The sequence below is a fragment of the Fusarium solani genome (genome assembly GCF_023522795.1).
Source record: "Fusarium solani strain SB1 chromosome Unknown bctg00000008, whole genome shotgun sequence".
Classification (NCBI taxonomy): Eukaryota; Fungi; Ascomycota; class Sordariomycetes; order Hypocreales; family Nectriaceae; genus Fusarium; species Fusarium solani.
In genome coordinates this window covers 105,766-126,351 of record NW_027072148.1, presented here as the reverse complement: position 1 = coordinate 126,351, position 20,586 = coordinate 105,766, and the positions used below count along the sequence as shown (strand labels likewise).

At 51.1% G+C, this 20,586-nt stretch overlaps 9 protein-coding genes across 9 annotated transcripts; 5 read left to right on the top strand and 4 right to left on the bottom strand.

Moving 5' to 3' along the window:
- Positions 1 to 29: 29 nt before the first annotated feature.
- On the bottom strand, positions 30 to 1,268 carry MRS44_012048 (uncharacterized protein; the record flags this gene model as incomplete). Its single annotated transcript, XM_046276242.2, has 1 exon — positions 30 to 1,268. The coding sequence occupies one exon, from the start codon at positions 1,266 to 1,268 to the stop codon at positions 30 to 32; it is 1,239 nt and encodes a 412-aa protein (XP_046133506.2).
- A 549-nt stretch (positions 1,269 to 1,817) lies between these two features.
- Positions 1,818 to 2,724, top strand: MRS44_012047 (uncharacterized protein; the record flags this gene model as incomplete). Its single annotated transcript, XM_065618659.1, has 3 exons — positions 1,818 to 2,264; positions 2,315 to 2,476; positions 2,545 to 2,724. 3 exons carry the CDS (start codon positions 1,818 to 1,820, stop codon positions 2,722 to 2,724), a joined length of 789 nt encoding a protein of 262 aa, XP_065474731.1.
- Positions 2,725 to 4,557: 1,833 nt separating this feature from the next.
- On the top strand, positions 4,558 to 5,355 carry MRS44_012046 (uncharacterized protein; the record flags this gene model as incomplete). The annotated part of the gene is made up of 1 exon (XM_046269582.2): positions 4,558 to 5,355. The coding sequence occupies one exon, from the start codon at positions 4,558 to 4,560 to the stop codon at positions 5,353 to 5,355; it is 798 nt and encodes a 265-aa protein (XP_046133508.2).
- A 349-nt stretch (positions 5,356 to 5,704) lies between these two features.
- On the bottom strand, positions 5,705 to 6,892 carry MRS44_012045 (uncharacterized protein; the record flags this gene model as incomplete). Its single annotated transcript, XM_046276243.2, has 1 exon — positions 5,705 to 6,892. The coding sequence occupies one exon, from the start codon at positions 6,890 to 6,892 to the stop codon at positions 5,705 to 5,707; it is 1,188 nt and encodes a 395-aa protein (XP_046133509.2).
- Positions 6,893 to 8,267: 1,375 nt separating this feature from the next.
- On the top strand, positions 8,268 to 9,937 carry MRS44_012044 (uncharacterized protein; the record flags this gene model as incomplete). Its single annotated transcript, XM_065618658.1, has 3 exons — positions 8,268 to 8,477; positions 8,530 to 8,632; positions 8,679 to 9,937. 3 exons carry the CDS (start codon positions 8,268 to 8,270, stop codon positions 9,935 to 9,937), a joined length of 1,572 nt encoding a protein of 523 aa, XP_065474730.1.
- A 667-nt stretch (positions 9,938 to 10,604) lies between these two features.
- On the top strand, positions 10,605 to 12,125 carry MRS44_012043 (uncharacterized protein; the record flags this gene model as incomplete). Its single annotated transcript, XM_046272736.2, has 1 exon — positions 10,605 to 12,125. The coding sequence occupies one exon, from the start codon at positions 10,605 to 10,607 to the stop codon at positions 12,123 to 12,125; it is 1,521 nt and encodes a 506-aa protein (XP_046133511.2).
- Positions 12,126 to 12,799: 674 nt separating this feature from the next.
- MRS44_012042 (uncharacterized protein) lies at positions 12,800 to 15,316 on the bottom strand (the record flags this gene model as incomplete). The annotated part of the gene is made up of 6 exons (XM_065618657.1): positions 12,800 to 13,488; positions 13,623 to 13,852; positions 13,907 to 14,226; positions 14,288 to 14,651; positions 14,730 to 15,094; positions 15,149 to 15,316. The coding sequence occupies 6 exons, from the start codon at positions 15,314 to 15,316 to the stop codon at positions 12,800 to 12,802; spliced, it is 2,136 nt and encodes a 711-aa protein (XP_065474729.1).
- Positions 15,317 to 16,238: 922 nt separating this feature from the next.
- On the top strand, positions 16,239 to 17,156 carry MRS44_012041 (uncharacterized protein; the record flags this gene model as incomplete). The annotated part of the gene is made up of 1 exon (XM_046276244.2): positions 16,239 to 17,156. One exon carries the CDS (start codon positions 16,239 to 16,241, stop codon positions 17,154 to 17,156), a length of 918 nt encoding a protein of 305 aa, XP_046133513.2.
- Positions 17,157 to 18,075: 919 nt separating this feature from the next.
- MRS44_012040 (uncharacterized protein) lies at positions 18,076 to 19,473 on the bottom strand (the record flags this gene model as incomplete). The annotated part of the gene is made up of 1 exon (XM_046278545.2): positions 18,076 to 19,473. The coding sequence occupies one exon, from the start codon at positions 19,471 to 19,473 to the stop codon at positions 18,076 to 18,078; it is 1,398 nt and encodes a 465-aa protein (XP_046133514.1).
- Positions 19,474 to 20,586: the final 1,113 nt, after the last annotated feature.

Below are 20,586 nucleotides of genomic sequence, written 5' to 3'. Positions count from 1 at the left end.
TCTATCTTTCGTTCCGTCTAGGTATTCTATCAGGCTCCATTGCGATCAGAAATTTCGTGTCGTAACCACTTCCTCCAGGATGCATCCTTGAGAATACTTCTCACTCTTGCCTCGAGCCATTCCGTGTTGCCCCAGAATCCCCATGACGCCTGGAACCGACACCAGTCGACAAGAGCTGCCTCCCAGTGTTTGACAAAGACCTCCCAATCGTAGTTGAAGGGTTCCTTTTCCGGAGATCGCCGACTGAGCAAGGTTTTGCGATACAACTGTAGCAGGGCCTCCTCCCCTTGATCCATCGGTAGTTCGTCTGGAATCGCGTCGTGTTCAGTGAGCATGTTGAGAGGGACAGAGCATGTGAACAGCTTGGCCAGATCACAGACGCCTAGACCAAGTCCTGCATACTGAAAGTCGAAGAAGCACACCTCGTCGCCCGATTGGGTGGTGAAGAGGTTTTCAGACTTGACGTCGCCATGGATGTATGTCTCAAAAGGTCGACCACGCGGCGTGAGGAATTCGGCCACCGCCTCGGCAAGAGATAATGCAGAGCCTTCAAAGGGAGCGCAGAAAGCTTCGGTCCATTCCGAATACGTATCCTCAGCCAGAGAGGCATACTCGCTTCGCCGGGTTGCCAGATATGTGTAGCCTCCGTTCAACCACAACTTGTCGCCACCCTTTTGCGATTCTCTTCGCTTCCATTCTTCCAGTGGTGGAAGGATAAAATCGTCCAGGTTCGCGGGCAAGGATTTCCAGGAGCTGCTGTGGAACTTTGCGAGCCACTCAAGCGCAGATTGGACTTGGCGGGAACTGAGAACGGATCTCTTTTCGCCTGCAACAGGAAACTTGATGCGCAAGTCGGTGAGAACAGTTGCAGTGAGGCCTTGTAGTTTGCTTCCCTCGGCATTGGGACGTCTGCTTGAGGTCAAGCAATGTGCTACTGCAATATCATCCTCGAGACGAGGCGTGATTTCCTCGTAAAAGAACTGTTCAACGTCATAGCTCAGGACTTTTCGGAGATGACCCTCGTCCTTTTTACCGGGAGGAGGAGATATGAGTTTCAGGATCAGACGGAAAGTGTTGCCATTGGTTGAATCGTTATAAAGGCGGCGCACAGAAGCGGCAATCGTCTCGTTTGCGGCCTTGACCGTGATGGCGCAGATGTGGCCGTAGCCAGCCCACAATGTCTGGATTTCACGGCATGAAGTGACTTCGAGACCCAGTGGAGCGAGTAGAGTTTCGGCAACATGCCTTGACTCAACTTTGGGTGTCATCGTATCCAGACGGTGAAGTTTACAGATAAGGCCTGGAAACTAAAAGCCGGGGCCGGAACCGGGATCGCACGGAGACGGAGTTGGAGGCGGGCCGGAAAATCATCTCGGGAGTGACAAAAAGTAGCTGACTCAGCACGCTTATCGAAAAGATAAGGGTGGTGTTACATCACGTGATTGGTACAATTTGCTGTTTCATGCCAAGCCTCATCCCATGAGTGCCCAAGGACCTCCAAGCAAGTACCCCAAGAGGGGTGAGACCAATCAAATCACTTAATAGAGACAGTACATCATCCTCAGCTCAACTTGGCCTTAGGAGTAAGTACTGAGATCATAAGGGCGTAGTAGCTAGACCTCCTGCGTCACCCACTAATTGTTAACGGAATAACACTGGGGCGAGGTACGGCTTGGAGGTCCTTGGGCACTCATGGGATTAACCCGCCACACTCAACTCAATCACAACCTCCCAGGTGTCACCACACGCCGAAACTCTTGCTGGTCTTGGGCAAAAAGATCATCTCTCTAGCTAAAGTTCCCTCCACAGAAACGAAAATGTCTGCATCGGCCAGCCCAAGTCCAGCCGAAACCGCAGTGACCGCACCCATCACCTTCAAACAGAGAGGGCGGCGAGCAAAGGGGAGCTTCAGGAAACGGCCAGCGAGCTCAACGATAGAGCCAGCGCGTGGCAGTCCAGATGATTCCTCGTCTTCAAGCGACGAACATGACACGTTAGAAGGACCCCGGATCAAGCGCGGTAAGAAGGGCGTTGTCTCGACCTCAACAAATGTCAAGACCACCCCGAGTGAAGATCACGGCCCTACAGCCTTTCAAGCAAAGCGTGACATCCCGCTATCAGACATAAATGATGCAACGAAGCGAAAAGACTGGTACGACCAGCCCACGACAAAGGGCCCAGCTCGTGCCGCATCCAACGTGCGTATCGCCACAACCACCGACTTTGCTCGCGATGTGTGCAAGGACTACAAGAAGACGGGATGGGTGGCTTTGGCGATTCTTGCGTGTTCCTTCATGATCGAAGCGACACGCAGCAAGGCTGGCAACTTGATAGGGAGTGGGAGTTGCACGGCAAAAAGAAGATCCCTGGCAGTGCCAATAAGGGTGAGGATAACGGGAATGCAGACGACGAGACGACACTGAACAACCTTCCCCTTTCCTGCTACATCTGCGAGGGACCTTACAAGCGCCCTATCGTAACCCAATGTGGCCACTTTTGCGAAGCTTGTGCGCTTCAGAGATACAAAAAGGATCCGACTTGCAGGAGCTGTGGGGCCGCAAGTATGGGTGTATTCAATGCAGCTTCAAGATTGGAACGGCTGATGCGTCGGAAGAGAGAACGCGAGGAGGAAACAAGGGACAGGAGTTAGATGTCACAACAGAGACAAAGGAGTTGGCCGATAGGCGAAGTAATTCAGAAAAGGGGGTCGGTGTATGGGCATAAAGAGAGAGCATATAGCAAGAAGCTGTCGAACTGCCGTTGGTTGGACCCCTGTTGAAAGAGATGAAGCCCGACGAACTATCTATCTGAGCAAATCACAGGCATCACTCAGGTCCCTCTCCTGCTATTGCGGGCAATTTGGATTGAGAATGGAGCCCGATGCATTCCTCTCCACTTGACGCCTGTCACGCCAACTATGCCTCGTTGACCATGACGAGTACAGATTTCACTGATGCCCGTTGGCACCATAATCGCTAGTCCTTGGTATACAAGGAAAGAGACGTTCGATAGGTATGGTCTGTTTCTTTTCCAGCCAAGGCAGCCTTCCTCAGAGACACACAGAGTGTTGGGCATGGTAGTTAAAAACCCATTTTCAGTTTAACATTTAAATTCATTAAATCAATTACCGCATAAGATGGTGTTTTCGTCAACCTTGGTGCTGCTCCTAATGGTAGTCATTTTAGTCCAGGGTAGAGGCCGCCCATCGGCAGTGTTAAAAAGCCTCACTACCTACGATGAATGTAACGGACCCTGCAGCGCTAAAAACGGGGAGATGGGACCACACTCTAAGATGCTCTGGATTTCATGGGTAGATTGGTGTGGCTTTTCTGGGCTAATTCTTGACAACCTGTCCACCAACTGACATGGCATCATGATAGAGTTTCGCAAAAGACGAAGAATATGCCTCGAAGCAACAAGAGTGGATACGTTAAGCGATATCAAGGGGGGTCGGAAATCGGCGTTTAATTGTTTCGAGCTGCTCTTGGCGGAGTGGAATTCCCCGTCCCGCGGGTCTTTGACCAGGACCCATGGAAGAAGGGTTTCGTTCTGTGGGAGGGAGCTGGGCTTCAGCCACAATCTCAGTCCGAGCCAGTGGAGTTTTTCCTCTTCATGAGTATTATGATTGGCTGGATCAGGGCCAAGATCTGGTCAGCAGAGACGTGGCACATTTGTCCAAGGTGGCTGTGCAAATCTCGCTTGGCCTTGATCCGCTGGTTTGGGGCATATTTTGCTCATTTTCTGCTGTCCCGTGTGGTTCCACTACTGGTAAATGTCGCTGCGGGAACGAGGCCTGTGTTTCTAGGTCCCCGAGAGACAAGCTTTGGCATCTGAACCCTGAGCATTTTATAGTTGCCCACATTAAGCTCGTTATAGAGATGAAAAGGCTTGGCAAAACTTGGCTCCCGGCCAAGCATAGAGACCGAATCATTGTGGCTATACCGGTAGGGCCGACGTCAGAAGATGTCATGGTTCCAAGGCTGGCATCAGGGTGCGCGGATCTGACATGCTCGATTCCGTCAAGTGTAAGCATGGGGTAGCGTTTGTCCGTCACGACAGGCCATTGTTGCAATGATCAGCTTGTCCATCATCAATTATTGCATATTATTGGCTGGGAAACACGGTTCAGCTTTCAGGTCGGTGACAAAGATCCCCTCTGCCAGTGAATCCTTCACACTAACGGGACTTCAGGCGTCACCCCTGTCGCGGAGCGGGATGTGGACGAATTTACCGTCAACTGTCATTGGACTTGGCGCACCGAATATCCATGAACAGTAACCGTAGGCCCAGCTAAATTCTGACGTGGTGCCACGCGATCTGCGGTAAGCACGGTGCCATGGTGCAAGAGGTAAACAAGCATAAATCTGCCAATGTCTCAGGGGCTGGGTGATTCGCCGTCCACCAGACACCCCTGTAAGGCTGACTCCATGGCTGGTCCAGCCCTGCAGGGAAGAAGCAATCTGCCTGCGCTGATGAGGAAATTTTACAAATACCCAGCTGCTCCCGGCCTCTAGCTTCGCTCCCGGCCTGACAACCTCATCAACACCATCCGCAGCCATGCAATCAACACTGCTCTGGGGCCTCCTTGCCTCGTCGCCTCTCCTGGCTGACGCCCTTGGTCGCTCGACGACAAAAACAGCCGTCAAGACGGTGTTTCTGCCTCCCCGTCAGACTGGTACCGTCAAGAATATCTACGCGTCCATCATAACCGAGGAGGCATCCAAGACCGAGTACCTCCTCGCCTGCCAGACCAACTTTAACTCGCCATACACGTGCGGAGGCGAATTTACGGGCATCACTGTCACATACGAAAAGTCCATGGTGGACGTCTCATTCAACACGACCACTTACGACTGCGAATTGGGATCTGCGGCTGTCTGCGCGACAAAGACGCAATCGTCAGGTGATGCAGCGACCACCACCCTGGCTCCCAGCGAGAGCTCAGCTTGGATGACGCCTATTACCGTTCTCGAAGTCCAGAAGAAGAAGACGACCAAGAAGAAGTCGACCGCTACTGCTGCGCCGACAGCGGGATCTAGCTCTAAGCACTGCAAGCGCAAGGTTCACGGAAGCTCTGGGGGAGATTCGAGCTCGGGAGGCTCTAGCGGAAGCAGCGGTAGCTCCAGCGGCAGTTCTGGCGGCAGCGACTCGGATGCAAGCGACGGCACGAGCTCCGGCACCAAGACGGGCAGCGGTTCCAGCACCAGCAACGACGACGATGATACCACCACCAGCCAGAGCAGCAAGAGCAAGAACAAGAACAATGATGACGGCTGCTCAGGTGCCTCCAAGCTTACTGGGACATGGGGTCTCTTGGGTTTGGCGTTGAGTGGCTACATTGTTGCCAACTTGTAGGAGGTAGAACGGGTGTAAAACGCTGCGATTTCGTTCTTCATATTTAGCATTCAGCGACTAGAATTATCCCCAGCGGCATATGACTATAATTCAATTTATCTTCTTCACAGTTCAATGTTATCCTGTTGATTTTTGTATTTATCTGGTTTCAACGAAGCCCTGAAGCGATTGGGGGAACTAAAGAAGCCATCTCATAGAGACAACATTGGAAAACGTCCCTTATACATGCTGCACACCTGGTCACATGGTAAGATATGTAGGTTTGAGCCCTGTACAATATTGTGTTGAATCTACATATGGTTGATCTATGGTCTATAGTCTATCTGGGTATTCCTGCTAACCTCCCACTCTATGACCAGCCAATTCTAAACAGTTCATAGCCGCTTTCATCCCCACGCCCTACGCCGCTACGTTTATCCAACCTCTCACGCTCCAGAATCTCAAGTCTACGCCCTGACTTGCCTCGAGGCCGATCTGATGCCCCAAAGGCGGCCTCAACTGTGTTTAAGATGCCGGCAAACTTGCCCTCGGAGCGGATCGTGATGAGCATCCAGAAAGTTCCGTCATCTGAAAGGAGTTGGGTTGCGCAGTCACGCAGCAGAAGTGCGTGCTCGGGTGCATAAACTACGTCGGTTGCTAGGAGCATTGTGGCGGGTACATCGAATGGATGCTCTTGTGAAGGACTTGCCCAATCGAGAGGGAAGGCGCTGATCGAGGAAGAACCATCTTTGGGATAGTTGAGTGCAATATTCGATTGCAGGTTATCGAGGACGGCAGGGTGATAGTCGGTGGCGATTATTTTTGAGTCCCTCACACCCAGGGAGGGGAGCAGCTTTCCGAGAGCAAGGCTCACAAGCCCTGTACCAGCCCCAAGTTCGATAATGCGTGTATCTGACGTCGAAGGAATATCTCGAAGTCCAAAACGTGCTGGTGAAGCGCACATGATCTCGGAGAATACTATAGAGGCTCCCCAACTCTGCAGTCCGACGTCTTGGTAGTCCGTATCAGTCGTACCCGCCAGTTCGTCGTTGAGTTGAACTTTAATTTTTCCCTTGGTCTGTCCTGGGATATGTGTATCGAAAGAAAAGTTTCTCATAAATGATGTGTCTTGTTCGTCTTCGTCCACGGCCGGCGTGAACAGAGACTCAAAGATGTACGCGGCCTGGTCGACAGCCCGTTGGCTTGATTCTTCAGAACTGAAGATGGAAAGGGTCTCGGCACGCGAGATGAAGCCCGTTAACCAGCGCTCCACAAACGACCTCTCAAATGCATCCGCACGGAGAGTGGTGATAGTCTGCTTGGAGTCATTTGTGTCCTCGTCTTCGTTGCCAGATGTGTAACCGGAATCCACGTCGAGTTGAGTGATGTCGTGCTTTGCCTGTGAGCTGAGTTCTTGAGAAAAGGGAAACGACAAGGGGCAGTAGATGGCAGCCAACTGGTGCAGGGCGTTAAAGACATCTGTCTCGGCGAGCTTAGTCAAGGTGAACAGGGGTGGCAAGCTACTCGAAGGCGGCTGCAGGGCGCTAGAAGAGCTCATCTTGTCGATTAACTTCAGAGATGTCTTTGTATTGGATCTGAGATGGCAATTCCGAGCAGAAAAAGGTCGAGAAATTTTGTGTAGGTCTAGAAAGTGGGCGAAATGCGGACGCGCTACCTTAAATAGGTCTAAGCCCGGTGCCCTAAATTGAAGCTATCATGAAAATTTTCTGTCCAAGTTGCTGATTAGAGACTGACTCGATGGGTCCGTCTCGGTCCCACGTGCTCCACCGTTAGGCTAAAAGGCTTTGTTTCTCGAGTGTTTCATTATTTGTTTGGCTTTGGCGGCTCTGAATTGTGCTCAAGTTTGTGCATCTGGTTGCATTGTTGTGTGAGGTTGACACTCACGCACAAAAGTTGCAACCACTTCAACACCAGAGAAAAGTTGCAATGGCCGGTTGAGGCGAGCGAATCTGTTCTGTTTGATTAGTTGCAAAATTCAAATTATGATTTTAGCACCATTTTCTTGCCGCTGTGCTATCCTCCAGCTTTGTGTGCCCGCCATGATTCGCTTCTTGTCTGGAGATACTACTAGTCGGCCATAGTAGGAGGAGGGAAAGGCCTATGGACACAATTGCTTGAATCATGAGACTAGATAATTATACTTGACTTCTATTATGTCGCACCCATGTCGGCTTGACTGTGTCGCTTCCACACACATTGCATTGCAGTTAACATAATGACAAGTCATCTTATTGGAACAGATCGAACAGTTCCTCCGCATTCCGGAATCGCCCTTCAATAGTCTCCCGTCAAGGATCTACTATAAACCACGGCTGAACAATTTTACATACAATGCCGAGCCCAGTCACAGCATGAGCGAATTACAGAGGCCAACCTCAACCTAGCCAGGGGCCTCGTACCATTCATCCACGTGTTCATGCCATCATGAGGGTCTTTTAAGATAACCATAACTCTATCGATCGCGCTACGCATGCGATCCGCCGCCCACGCCACAAAATACGAACCTAGCTCGGCCAGATGCCGTTATTCCCTGGACCAGCGGACTGGGTCCTCGCGTGCAAAAGGGATCCATTTCCCATGGCGCAAAATGGATTCTCGATGGCGTTATCGCGACATGGGCCCATCCTTCTGCCCGTCATTCCCGACGTAATCTTCCCAATCTGGCGAAATCTCAATCAAGCTTATTTTCAAGCGTTTCATTAAGCCTAGATAGCGTTCATGTCGTCATTTCCGCGATGCTCGGTTGGTCGGAAGGTGCAGCGGTTCCCATGTATCTGGCTCATTATGTAGCTGTCATGAGTGAGAGCAGTGTCGTATCCATCAGACCATGGTTCTTGGCATGAAATCCTATAAGAACTGGGTTTCATCGCCAGGTCTGAGTCTGTACTCTTATCTCACGTTCCATCGCCATCATGGGTAACGAAACGCAGACACAGACCAAGGTCGAGCGGGTGCTTAACGGCAAGACGGTCACTGAAAAGTATGCCGACGTGACCTTGCGCTTGATCGAGGAGCATGGTGACCATGTTGCTCCTCTCACCCCCGAACATGCGGCCAAAGTCAAGAGGAAGCTCTACCTGCGGCTGATGGGCTTGCTGTCGATGATCAACATTATGCTGTTTGTTCGTTTCCTGCTTCAGACTACTGTGACATGGTCACTGATGAGCCATGTAGATTGACAAGTCCACCCTGGGATATGCAGCCATCCTTGGACTTTTCGAAGAGACGGGCATCTCCCAGGCTCAGTATAACAACCTGAACACCATGTTCTACGTTGGTAAGTTGGATACCCTACCGTAAAGAAACATGCCTAACCCTACCAGGTTACCTCGCCTTCCTGTGGCCTGGTCATTACCTCATGCAGCGACTCCCCTTTGGAAAGTTCGTGGCTGGCATCATCTTTTCATGGGCCGTTGTCATCTTCCTCCACTGCGTCGCGACTCGCTATGCAGGACTCATCGTGCTTCGTCTGGCCCTAGGCGCTGCCGAAGGAGTGGTTGTCCCTGCTATTGAGATAACCATCGGCATGTTCTTCAACCGCCAAGAACAATCCTTCTTGCAGCCCGTCCTCTGGATCACATGCCAAGGCGCCCCCATTGTGGCTGGTTTCGTCGCATATGGCCTCCTCTGGAGTAGTGGACCTGTTCTCCCTTGGAAGCTACTCCACGTCGTCACTGGTGGTATCACCCTTTTGCTTTCCATCTGGGTCTGGTTTGACTATCCCAACAACCCTGCAGAGGCTAGGTTCTTGACGCTTGAAGAAAAGGTGCACGTGGTTAGACGCGTCCACGAGTCTCAGCAAAGTTCGATCGAACAGAAGCAGTTCAAGCGCTCGCAGTTTATCGAAACCATGAAGGACCCGGTCTCTTGGTTGTTTGCGCTCCAAGCATTTACTCTGATGTACTGCAACAACCTTACCTATGGCCAGAAGAACCTGCTCGTTACGTCCCTTGGAGTCACACCTCTCGAGTCTACTCTGGTTGCGGTTGCTGGTGGCGGCTTTGGTATCATCAACTGCGTCGTCGCAGCGTTTGCCCTGAGACGCTTCCCTGGCAACTTTGCCCTGCACTGCACCCTTTGGTGCTTGCCAGCTATTGCTGGTGGTATTGGAATGGTCACTGTACCTTGGGACCGAACCATCTCCTTGCTCGCCTGCATGTTCCTGGCGGCTCACACTTATGGTGTTGCGTACATTATCGCTTTGGGATGGACAAACTCTTCTGCCGCCGGATATACAAAGAAACTGACCAGGAACGTCATGTTCATGATCGGATACAGCGCTGGAAATCTCGTGTCCCCCCAGATCTGGGTCCCGTCAGCCAGGCCAAGGTACTACGGAGCTTGGGCCTCCATGATTGTCGTCAGTTGGTTTGGGACGCCGGTCGTCCTGTGGGTCATCCACTTCATCCTGGCCCGTAGAAACAAGGTCAGGAAAGAAAGGCTAGCCGAGCTCAGCGACCAGGATGGTAGTGGCTATGTCGAGCAGCTGGATGAGAATGGGCAGATGGTCAAGGTCAAGGTTGAGGTTGCAATGTTGGACTTGACTGACTTGGAGAACGAGAACTTTATCTATCCGCTGTGAGAGAAGCTTAGCGGTATAGGGCAGAGCTTGATCTCATATAGCCTAATGATCAAGTAGATCATTCGAGAAATGTTCGAATAACCATCCCTAACCTTGATACTACATCCCTGGTGAACGCGGTGACCCATGACAATGGTGGCGGTGCCCTTGATCAGGGGCTAAGCTAAATGTAGTACAGACGTCTGACCAGTCTTGGAAGAATCGGAAATAGCCTTGCCGATTGAGCTTGGCAGAAACACCAGGCGGCTTAGATGTGGTGACACAAACGCTCAGCCAAGGATAAGGTACGCGCACTCTCACCGGAACAAGGGCTTGGCCTTTCAAACAGGGTATTTGGTCCGTGTTTCATGTTCCTGTGCCACGTGAAACATGATAACGGGACGAGATTTTAAGGGGAAACTGTGGGGAAGGCTAAGAAGCCTATTTACTTGGCGAGGTCAATTTTCCTCCAATACCTGCCATTGCCATAAAGCCGAAGATATTATAAGACCTCCAGCCATGTCAGCCTTGAACAGATCAAAGCATCTTCATTCATTGTGTCTCGCTCTTTAGCCTACATTCGTTCGTTTCTTTGTTCAATACCCTCGATAATTCAGCACTTGGGCAGGCCTCAGTGCATTTGTTAATACCCTTTGGCTTTATTCTTGATCACTTCTATCCTTTCAAAATGCTCGCCCAAGTCGCCTCTGTCCTTCTCGCCGCTGCCTCTGTGGCAACTGCTCAGTCTGTCGTTGGAACTGCCTATGGATTTGCAAGCGGTGTCACTGGCGGTGGTGCCGCAGCGGCTGCTACCCCTTCCTCTGCTGAGCAGCTCGCTGAGTGGCTTTCTGACGATACTGAGAGAGTGATTGTTATTGACAAGGAATACGACTTTACTGGAACTACTGCAACTGGCGCGGGATGTGATCGCATTAGCTGCAGCTCCTCCAACGGTGGCCAGCTTTACCTCGGAGATCTCTCCTGTGGAGGCTCAGATAACACTGCTGTCAGCTCCATCAGCTACGATACCGCCGGTACCAGCGCTCTGGCCGTTGGAAGCAACAAGAGTATCATCGGTACCAACGGCAAGGGTGTCCTCAAGGGCAAGGGTCTGTCGCTTCAGAAGGGTGCCAGCAACGTCATCATCCAGGGCATTGAATTCGTCGACATCAACCCCGGAATTGTCTGGGGTGGCGATGCCCTCGACCTTCAGGGTGGAAACGATGGTGTCTGGGTCGATCACTGCAAGTTCTCCCTCGTCGGCCGCATGTTTGTCGTCTCTCACTACGATGGATCCCGCTTGACCCTCTCCAACAACGAATTTGACGGTGTCACCACTACTTCTGCTTCTTGCAACGGTAACCACTACTGGACTATGATGTTCATTGGTGAGGGAGACCAGGTTACCTTGGATAAGAACTACTTCCATGATGTTTCAGGACGTGCTCCCAAGCTTGGCGCTGATGGTGTTACCTGCACGTTCCAGGCCTCCAACAACTTGTTCAGCAACATGAAGGGACACGCCTTTGACGGTTACAACGGCGCTACCGCTCTCATCGAGGGTAACGCATTCGAATCTGTCAACACCCCCATCACCGAGAGCGGCGCCTCCGTTTCGACCTTCTTCAACGTCCCTGACGAGTCGGCTGCCAGCTCCTGCGAGTCGTCCCTCGGCAGAGCTTGTGCCATCAACAGTGTTGACTCGAGCAGCGGTGACTGGCCATCTCTTTCTGGGTCCGGCGCCTTGTCGACCTGGTCCAACCTGAAGGACTATCTTGTCGAGCCTGTTGCTGCCTCCGAGGTTTCGAGTCTTGTCAAGGGTGGAGCTGGCCCTGCCAACCTTGGAGCCGCCTCTAGCACTGATAAGCCTGAGTCCGATGCGGCCGAGCCATCGACTGTTGAGAGCAGCCCCGCCGTGGAGGAGGCAGAGAAGACTGAAGACGCCCCAGCTGCTGCCGCCACTTCTGAGGCAGCTGCGCCTGTTGAGTCTGAGCCTGCTGAAGCCGCCCCCGCCGAGACTGCCTCTGACAACGCCGGCTCCGACTCTGGCAGTGAGGTTGCGCAATGGGGACAGTGTGGCGGACTCCACTGGACTGGCTCTACCAAGTGCGCGTCTGGAACCTCGTGCGTTGCCCACAACGATTACTACTCGCAGTGTGTTAGCTCTGCTACCAGGCGTATGAAGAGAGCTCTGCGTGCCAAGTACTAGACAACAGACCAGTAGCTTCTTGAAGGAAATAAGCTGATGCCCTTCCCCTCTGCACCCCCTGGGAGCATTGTTGATAGTGTAGTTTAATATTCAGGTTCGAGGATCATATATAGTTATAAAAAGAAAGGCTAATCGTTCTGTAATTGCTCACAGGCTCTGGATCTGGGTCCCTGGCCGCATCTAGATCGCCCGCCTGTAAGGTGCTGCACTGATTCTTCATCCTCTAATGTTCAGAGCGAGCGAGAAACTGAATGTATTTTCTTGCAAGTTTCGATAAAACAGCTTTGATCGAGGAAGCGTGACAGCCGCGAGCTTACATGCCGAATGTCCATAAGTAACCTGTTAGCATTGGGACATGATGCCATGATGTGTTGACAATGTGTTCTTTATTATAGTTGAAGCCTGGCCCTTGACGGGTTAACTGAGCCAGAAGATCGCCCATGAGTAACTAATCAACGCCAAGGGGGAAACGAGGAGCTGGGCCTTCAAGTGGTCAAAACACCATCTCCCCGCTCAACACACAAATAATGTGGCCACTAACATCAATTATATGGCTATAATGCATCCAATGTGTAAGTGTTCGACACGACAACTATACACGGGCTAACAGACAAGTCCTGAATCCTAGTGCACCTATCGCTATATGCAACAAAGAGTGTTCTTGTGGCAGCTTATCACGAGTCCCAGGCCTGGGGCTCGTCCTCTGTTGGCTCATCCATGCTCGAATCTTCATTGGTATACTCTTGGAATAGCGCAATGTCCTCAAACCTGTCGGCCAAGCTCTCAACGCTGGCTTTTTCAGGATCCGTCATGGCGAGGTTCAAGTCAGCCATGAACGTGGCTCGAATATCGTCGGGCGGCCTGCTGGACAGATCTTGTTCAAATTGTTTCATCATCTGTCGCGCCTCCGTCGGCGAGAGATGTCCTTTCTGCAGCGTCATGGAAAGCAGGCTGCGGCCGATTGCCTCTGTGAAACGATACGGTTGCTGTAGAGTCACGTAGCACTGCATGCAGAAGGACAGGTAGAAGCGCCAGGCGGGATCTGTCGTGTCGTCGAGGATAGCGTTTGCGACGTGGATGAGTGCGGTGTGCCAGAGCATGGTGTAAGTTGAACTTGCGTAGGTGTTGCGATAGACTATTACGAGGCGCTTGAGCTGGTCCACCGACGCCTTGTACGCCGTATCAGGCGTGCTCTTCTGTGAGGCAAAGGTTCTAAGTCTCAACTGCTTCGTAGCCGACCTCGCTTGAGTCGTAAAAGGCCGTAACACATCTAGAATAGCCGCATGGAACCAGATGCTAATAGCTGGGTCAGCACGCTGACGAGCAGCAGCAATGTTAACAGAGGCCAAGCCTTGGTGACGCACTGTAAAGTGAGCACATGGTGCGGACTCCTTTCTGACCGCGTCAATGATGACGGCAGGGTCTCTGCCCAAGCAAGGAGCTCTCGATACTTGTACTCGGCAAACGCAAGGCTGACATGCTGGCTTAGGGGCTCACGCGGTGATGGTTGATCGCGGTAATATCGTAGTGTTACCTCATGCATGATAAGCCAGAATCGGCACAAGGCAGGAAAGGTCTCGTGCATATTCGACCAGGATTGCACAAACCCTCGGGCAGATTCACCTCCTTCACCAGGGCTGCGGTGCGATCCATGCCTGGGTATCGGAAGCCCAGGTGGATGCTCTGGGTATACGAGACCAGGCTGTTGATAGAACAAGGCCATCAGTCTAGACATGTAAGCAATGTTGATAGTCTAATTTCCCTGGGCGTGCCAGGCTTACACCATCCAGTTGAAGGTGCCCCAAGCGGCATACGAAGTTGCACTTTGAAGCTCAGGAGCCATCCCTCGGACAGTACTGGCCACTGACTCGGGATTGACTCCGAGCAGGCCCATTCGCGTCGCCATGGCGTTTGCCTGGGACATAAACGTCAAGACGAGGTGGTCTTTGCCGTGACTCAAGTAGGCCAGGCTGAGCAACTGCGCGACGGCGAGGTTCGGCAGAGAATCGTTGGCCTTTTCGTCCAACCATCGCGCCTCTGCCTCTTGGCTGAACTTGGATAAATACTCTTTGATTCCGGGATCCCAGGCAGTATACATTTGCTATAGCATCAATGTTAGCAAGCTAAGTTGTTGTTGTTTCGCGCAGGCAGAAGCCACCTACACAGCCCCAGTACATCAACGCGCTGACAAGCACTCCGCTGCAGTACCTTGAGCGACGGTTAACAAGATCGTCGAGAAATAGATCAGGGTCAAAGGTCCCTAAGAGAGGGTGGTCTGTCTCCAAGTACAACGCAAGCACTTTGGCAGCAAGATCGTTGGGGATTGGGACCGTCGTCCAGAAACTCATATCTAACTCTGCCAGTCGACTGTCAGGCGGGGGCGCTACATTTACGAGATTTACTGGAGGGGGGGCCGAGTCGAATGTGTTGGGCTTGTCTGACGGCATGCTGTTCTCAGCTGCGGATGATGATGATTGACTCTCGATGCCACCACCAGTTGCATGGCGCCTGGTGCCAGCAGCTATCCTAGAGCGTGTCAGCGTGCGTGCATGGAGGCTCACTCTCAGAACGATGGATAGATATGCCCTGGGGAATGTGGCTAACTTCAAAATGTCCGACTCTGCTGATCGCAGCGGCGGGAAAGATACTGGGTTCGTCGACATGAGCTCGTGCTCCAGCCTCGTGTGTCTTGTGGAGATGGGGAGCCTTCCTGGCGACGCTTGGTCATGTTCTGAACCATGGCTTGCTTGCACAATCGACATGATATCTTTGATGTCATCATGAGATCGAATAATTCGTAGGATATCGAGAGCCTGTCTCTCAGAGACAGACTTGATCAGCTCGAACAGCTTGGCAAGTTGTTCTGATTCCTCAGCTGGCTGACGCTGACCGCGGCTATCAGCGTAGACACACGGGGCCACTTCGCCTCGCTGCTGGCATGCCCGACAATGGGGCCGCTCCCCGTTACACTGGGCGACCGAATTAAAAGGGCGGAAGGGGTTAGGACTAAGAAAAGTATTTACCCGGATCTTTCTTCTGCGGCAACTGTCGCATGCGAGTTGAGTCCCGATGCGTGGCCGTTTGAAGGGCTCGTCTTCAGAGGGCGTCAAATACAAGCCTGAAACGGGCGACTCGACGTCAGCATTGTCTGCCTTGGGGGCAGGGAGCAGTTGGCGGTGCCTTTTGGACATTTCTGCGGTCAGATTGCTGGTAGGTGATGGGGTTAGAGAGTGAGGGACAGAGGTTGACAGTTACGTCATGAAGACGATGGTAAGCACGTGCGGGTGCATTGCCTACAGTATTGCTACTGTATTATACAGTACAGTATCCCTCAAGTTAGCAAAAACCTCCGCGGTTGTTACTGCGTCAGTCATGTTTATTCTGATAGGGACACTCTAATCAGCATCAAGTTTTACTGAATAAATATGTTCTTGGACTATCAGGTTAGAATATCCGCGGTCAGTACAATCGGCCTTTCTATCATTGTACAAATGATAGTTCATCTTGCTGACGCTTCCAAAATAGCAGCAACAGTGGCGCGAGCAGGTATTTACAACCCTGTGGGATAGGCTGGTAAACCCTCAAGTTGGAGAACGACACATGTAGACGTGCAAAGATGAGTCTTTGTACCAATTGGTCTCACCGAGCTTCTTACTAGTCTTATCGTTTTCAAGATGCTTCTCTGCCCAATTCTTCAGCCCTCGTGGTGAATGAGAGCAAATGAGGGCAAGACTTTCAAGAAAGAAATCATCTAGAGCTCACGGAAACACCACAGTCTCGAATTGGCATGCTGGAGAGAAATGCGCTGTTAGCAAGGCCTGGTCGAGGGTATGATAAGCAATTGATGACCGCCAAGCCAAGAAACTGGCCGTGAGAGGATCACAATGCTGGCTGCTCCCCGCTCAACATACAGATAAGGCGGCCGCTAACACCAGTAGCCTCGCCACCAGCTTGCTGCGTTCTCCACAATGATAATGAGCCGCTATACTTGGAGGGCGCACTCTTGAAGTTGACAAGCGGGGTAACTTGCCAGATATGCAGGATATAAGACGGATTGCTGTGACAGAACAACAGACAAACTTGTCTTGCCATCGATCCTCAAGTCATATCACAATGTCTTCTACAACACTGACGACCACCAAGGTTGCCTCGACCGGCACCATTAGCATTCAGCCCCAAGAGGCTTCACACACAGCTCACGGCAATGAGCTCAAAGACAAGACGCCACTTCAGGCAATGTCGCATGGCGATGTTGTCTTGAAAGGAATCCCAACACACCCCGACTTTGCATCCCATCGCAAGTGGCAGTTGGAGCACATGGCTGCTGCCTTTCGTCACTGGCACCGAGAGGGCTACGTCGAAGGCATGAGCGGTCACATTTCTGTTCGTGACCCCGAGTTTCCCAACGCCTTCTGGACGAACCCCCTGGGGCGTCATTTTGGTCTCCTCAAGGTCAGCGACATGATTCTTGTCAACCTTGACGGCGAGGTCATCGGCGGGAACCGTTCTCGACCTCCAAATACAGCTGGCTTCCTCATCCATGCTTCGGTTCACAAGGCTCGACCTGACACACACGCCATCTGCCACTCTCACAGCATCCATGGAAAGGCGTGGTCCGTCTTTGGCCGCCGGCTCGAGATGCTGACACAGGATGCCTGCAAGTTCCGAGGAGATGCTCACAGCGTTTACAACAGCTACGGAGGAGTGGTACTGGGAAGTGAAGAGGGTGATCGCATCGCTGCGGCTCTGGGCCCACGAGGAAAAGGCTGCATCCTACGAAACCATGGCATCCTCACTGTTGGGCAGACTGTGGATGAGGCCGCTTGGCTATATACCTCGATGGAAAACTCATGTCGCGTGCAGCTCCTTGCTGAGGCTGCTGCTGCGAATGGTGTTCACAAAGTTCTCATCACGGATGAGGAAGCCAACTTCAACTTTGACGTTGAGAGCGATCCAGAGATCTGTTACTGCGAGTTCCAAGTGTACTATGATTTGGAGGATGAACTATCGAACGGAGACTTTAAGAACTAGGCTGTCGTTTATGTCCGGTGAGGACGATCCTTTCCTGGAGCTAGATGAGGGTACCGTGAAGGTTGAGATTCTGACGGGCGACTATACTTATAGTTATTGCGCAATAAGGAATAAGTATAATACATATGACAAAACCTATATCTCCAAGACTTTCTAACACCAAGTTTAAGAAGAATAAGAGTCCAAGAATACCTGCGCTTTCCGTACTGATGAGTAGAAATTCTTGCCAGTCTCAAATCACTTAAGTATCGGGGCCTGGATTTCCAAGTGCGAAAACAGGAGATATGAGAGCCATGGTTGAGGCCACTGTGTTAGCATTGGATCTGATGCTATGATGTGTTGATATTGTGTTTTTCTTTATATAGTTGAAGCCCGGCCCTTGATGGGTTAACTGCGCCAGAAGACAGAGAGCCATGGTGTCTACATGAGGGGTGGTTAATAGATATGTTATTATTGAACAAATAAAACTTAATTATCTCTGGAAAGGAGTTTCATTTTCTCAAGACTTATTTGTCAGGGCATTCTCGATCCCAGCCGGTCTTGATAGAACCGTAGTCGGCATTCTCTGCAAAGGTTAGAAAAATACAGGGAGCCGAAGGGCTGGAAAAACTCACGTATTGCTGGACTGCCATGAATAGGTACTCCAGTTGAAATAATGTTGTCTTGGCAACAGTCACTGGTTATTGGGACGGAATAGCACTTGGTCAACACGCGGGATGTAAGAAGAAGTTATCTTATGCTGAAAAGAATGAATTAAAAATAAGGTAGTTAAGAATGCTTACTACGGTTGGTCAAAAACAATGCTCTCATGCCCATGGCATAGAACTCTTCAACACTGATCAAGATGCAAAGCATATCTCACCTGCTAGGATTGGCAGCCTGCCTCTAGATCCGTTTGATTAGTTGCTACGCCCCAGTTTTACAGATACTCGAATTTTGTGTCCAAGGCTTCGGCCTGGTTAGCATTGACGTCGTCAAGATTTCTCCCAGACCAGCCACAGTCCCAGAATGTGATTAATGCCCACAACTTGTAGAAGCTGTGAATATAGCCAAACAGAATCTGAAAGATGACCAATGGGATATCAGATGGGTGCCTGTAGAAGTGTGGGAGGATCTTGATCACCTTGGTCCATGCAATCCAGACAGAAAGCAGGGCAATTTGATAAGGCTGGACGTTCTCAATGCTGATTACCGAAAAGATCAGCGCCGCATCCCAGAGGAGAGCAAAGTTGACCAAGGCTGCCCAGTATACCATGAATGCGCTCCACGCATATGAGACAAGGAAATTAGGGTCCCTAAGCATCACTGGGTTGCTTCGGAATGTGGTTCTTGCCCATCGCAAAAGTTGGTCTCCAAACTTGGGCCACTCACCGAGGGTTGTCTCGATAGTCGCGTCTTCGGTATCTTGGAAGAAAATTCGCCAACCCTTCTTCATGGCCGCTCGGGTCAGGAAGTTGTCGTCGTCAGGCCCAAGCCCTGTGCCTCCTAGGAGTCCAAAGAAGAACGTTTCACTGCACAACTGCTCCATTAGGTTGGGGTTGGTACCTTGGAGAAATTCTGTCCTGTATACAGCTGTTCTTCCCGAGATGACAAACAATCCGCCATCAATACCGCTGGAAGCTCGTAGCTCCCAGTTGTGCCGTTGGAGATAGTTACAGGCGATGAAGTTGATGAGGGAAGACCAACCCCAATTTCCCGGTGTAGTTCGGCGAACACGCTTCTTGGTGGCCACCATACCAACCGAGCCATCATTCAAGGGTGCAAGAACTGACGGAAGGAATTCTTCCGTCCAGAACACATGGTCATCAGCCAGAACTGTGACGGCTGTCCTGATTTTGGGCACGGCATGGGCGACCTGGCGACGCTTACTGGCTTCGGGGAGTGCTGCGAGGTAAGCTCCCTTGTAATTGACTTCGTTGCTTAGACTCTCAACTACCGCTTTACACTGTTCCCGAAGCTGAGCTCCAACTGTGACCACTAGAATCGAGGCGGGCCGGTTAGCCATGATGCTAAGGACACATTCTCGAAAGTCTGGGCCCTGAGGGTCGACAGTAGGGAGAATAACAGTGACGTCCTCCCGTCTGAAGGCTGGGTCGGGCACTATCTCTGAAGGTCTGTAGATCCATGAACCAAGGGTATGACCAACAAGACGAGCGTACCGAAGAATGAAGAGAGTGAAGAAGATCTTGGTCCAAACGTCATTGGTAAACAACCAGGTGCAAGTCAGTGAGGGTGCTAATAGAACAAGCAAGAGGGTAATCGGAAAGCAGCGGGAAAGGAAGCTTCTCTTCTTGGCCGGAGGCGAAGGCGGAGCCATTGTGAGAAATTTAGGCGAGTGTTGGGTTTTCCAAATAGTCTGTCAAATGGGCTTGTTCGGAGATGATGTGAAAACGTTCCTAGAGGAAACCTGAGAGACATATTTTATATAAGTCGGTATAAGAATCCGGGTTAAGCTTGTGTACTGTTGTTCGGTGCCTCTCTTTTGCAGTTCTCAATTGATCGTAGAGACATGACCATCCTTTGAATGTTCGAGTTTGTTGGTTGGTGAAGATGAGTGTCTATGTGGATAAAAAAGGCTAGAACAAAGGGGTGTTTCCCCTCGACTAGTATTGAGCACTCGTTGTACATCTCCAGTTGCTTTGTTCTTTCGAATCTATTACATGGCTCTACTCTGCACATCCCTTGCCCTTTGTTCCGAGCAATTGTTGCTGGGTTTCTTCCATCAAACAGACAGGAGTTGCTGCGGATTGTAATGTAGGGGTCAATTCAATGTCTCGATTAACAATCAACAGAGGGGGTTGTAGGCTATGAAAAATACAAGTACGGATAGAAATAGAAGAAAAGCTGATAACTGTCTACGGAAAAAGAAATCACATTTTGCTTGCATGCGGCGTGAGGGACGGGGAGAGTGCACCTCTGGAGTTAATTCGACATTTCTAGAGGCCGCAACGTGAATATTTCTAGGTTGGTGGGTTTCGGTCTTCGAGGGCATTGGTTTGTAATCCTGCTATGTGCGAAGAATGGTGTTTTGTATTTGTAGTAGAGCACATGTACTTCTTCGCGCGCGTGGCAGAATCATCGACAAAATTTTAACAATAATATTGACAATAACACTGATGTCTCATGTTTCTTCAGCATTTCGCAGGAGGCCAGCATCAAGCCTGTGTGGAAGGGCTTGGGTGTTGGTCTCATGCAGACCCTGTCTTGGCTACTACTCTATGCCCCTCTCACAACTATTCCACACTCAGATACACATGTATATTACACCAGGTAATATCCAAAAGGGCAAGATTGAGTGAAAGACCGAAATGGGACGATATCCACAAGGAGGCTGTCAATCTATGCCACGTATAGGCGTGTTGGGAATGAATGCAACAGAGATGATTAGAATGCTTCAAACAAGATATCTAGTCCGTTGCTACAAGCTACC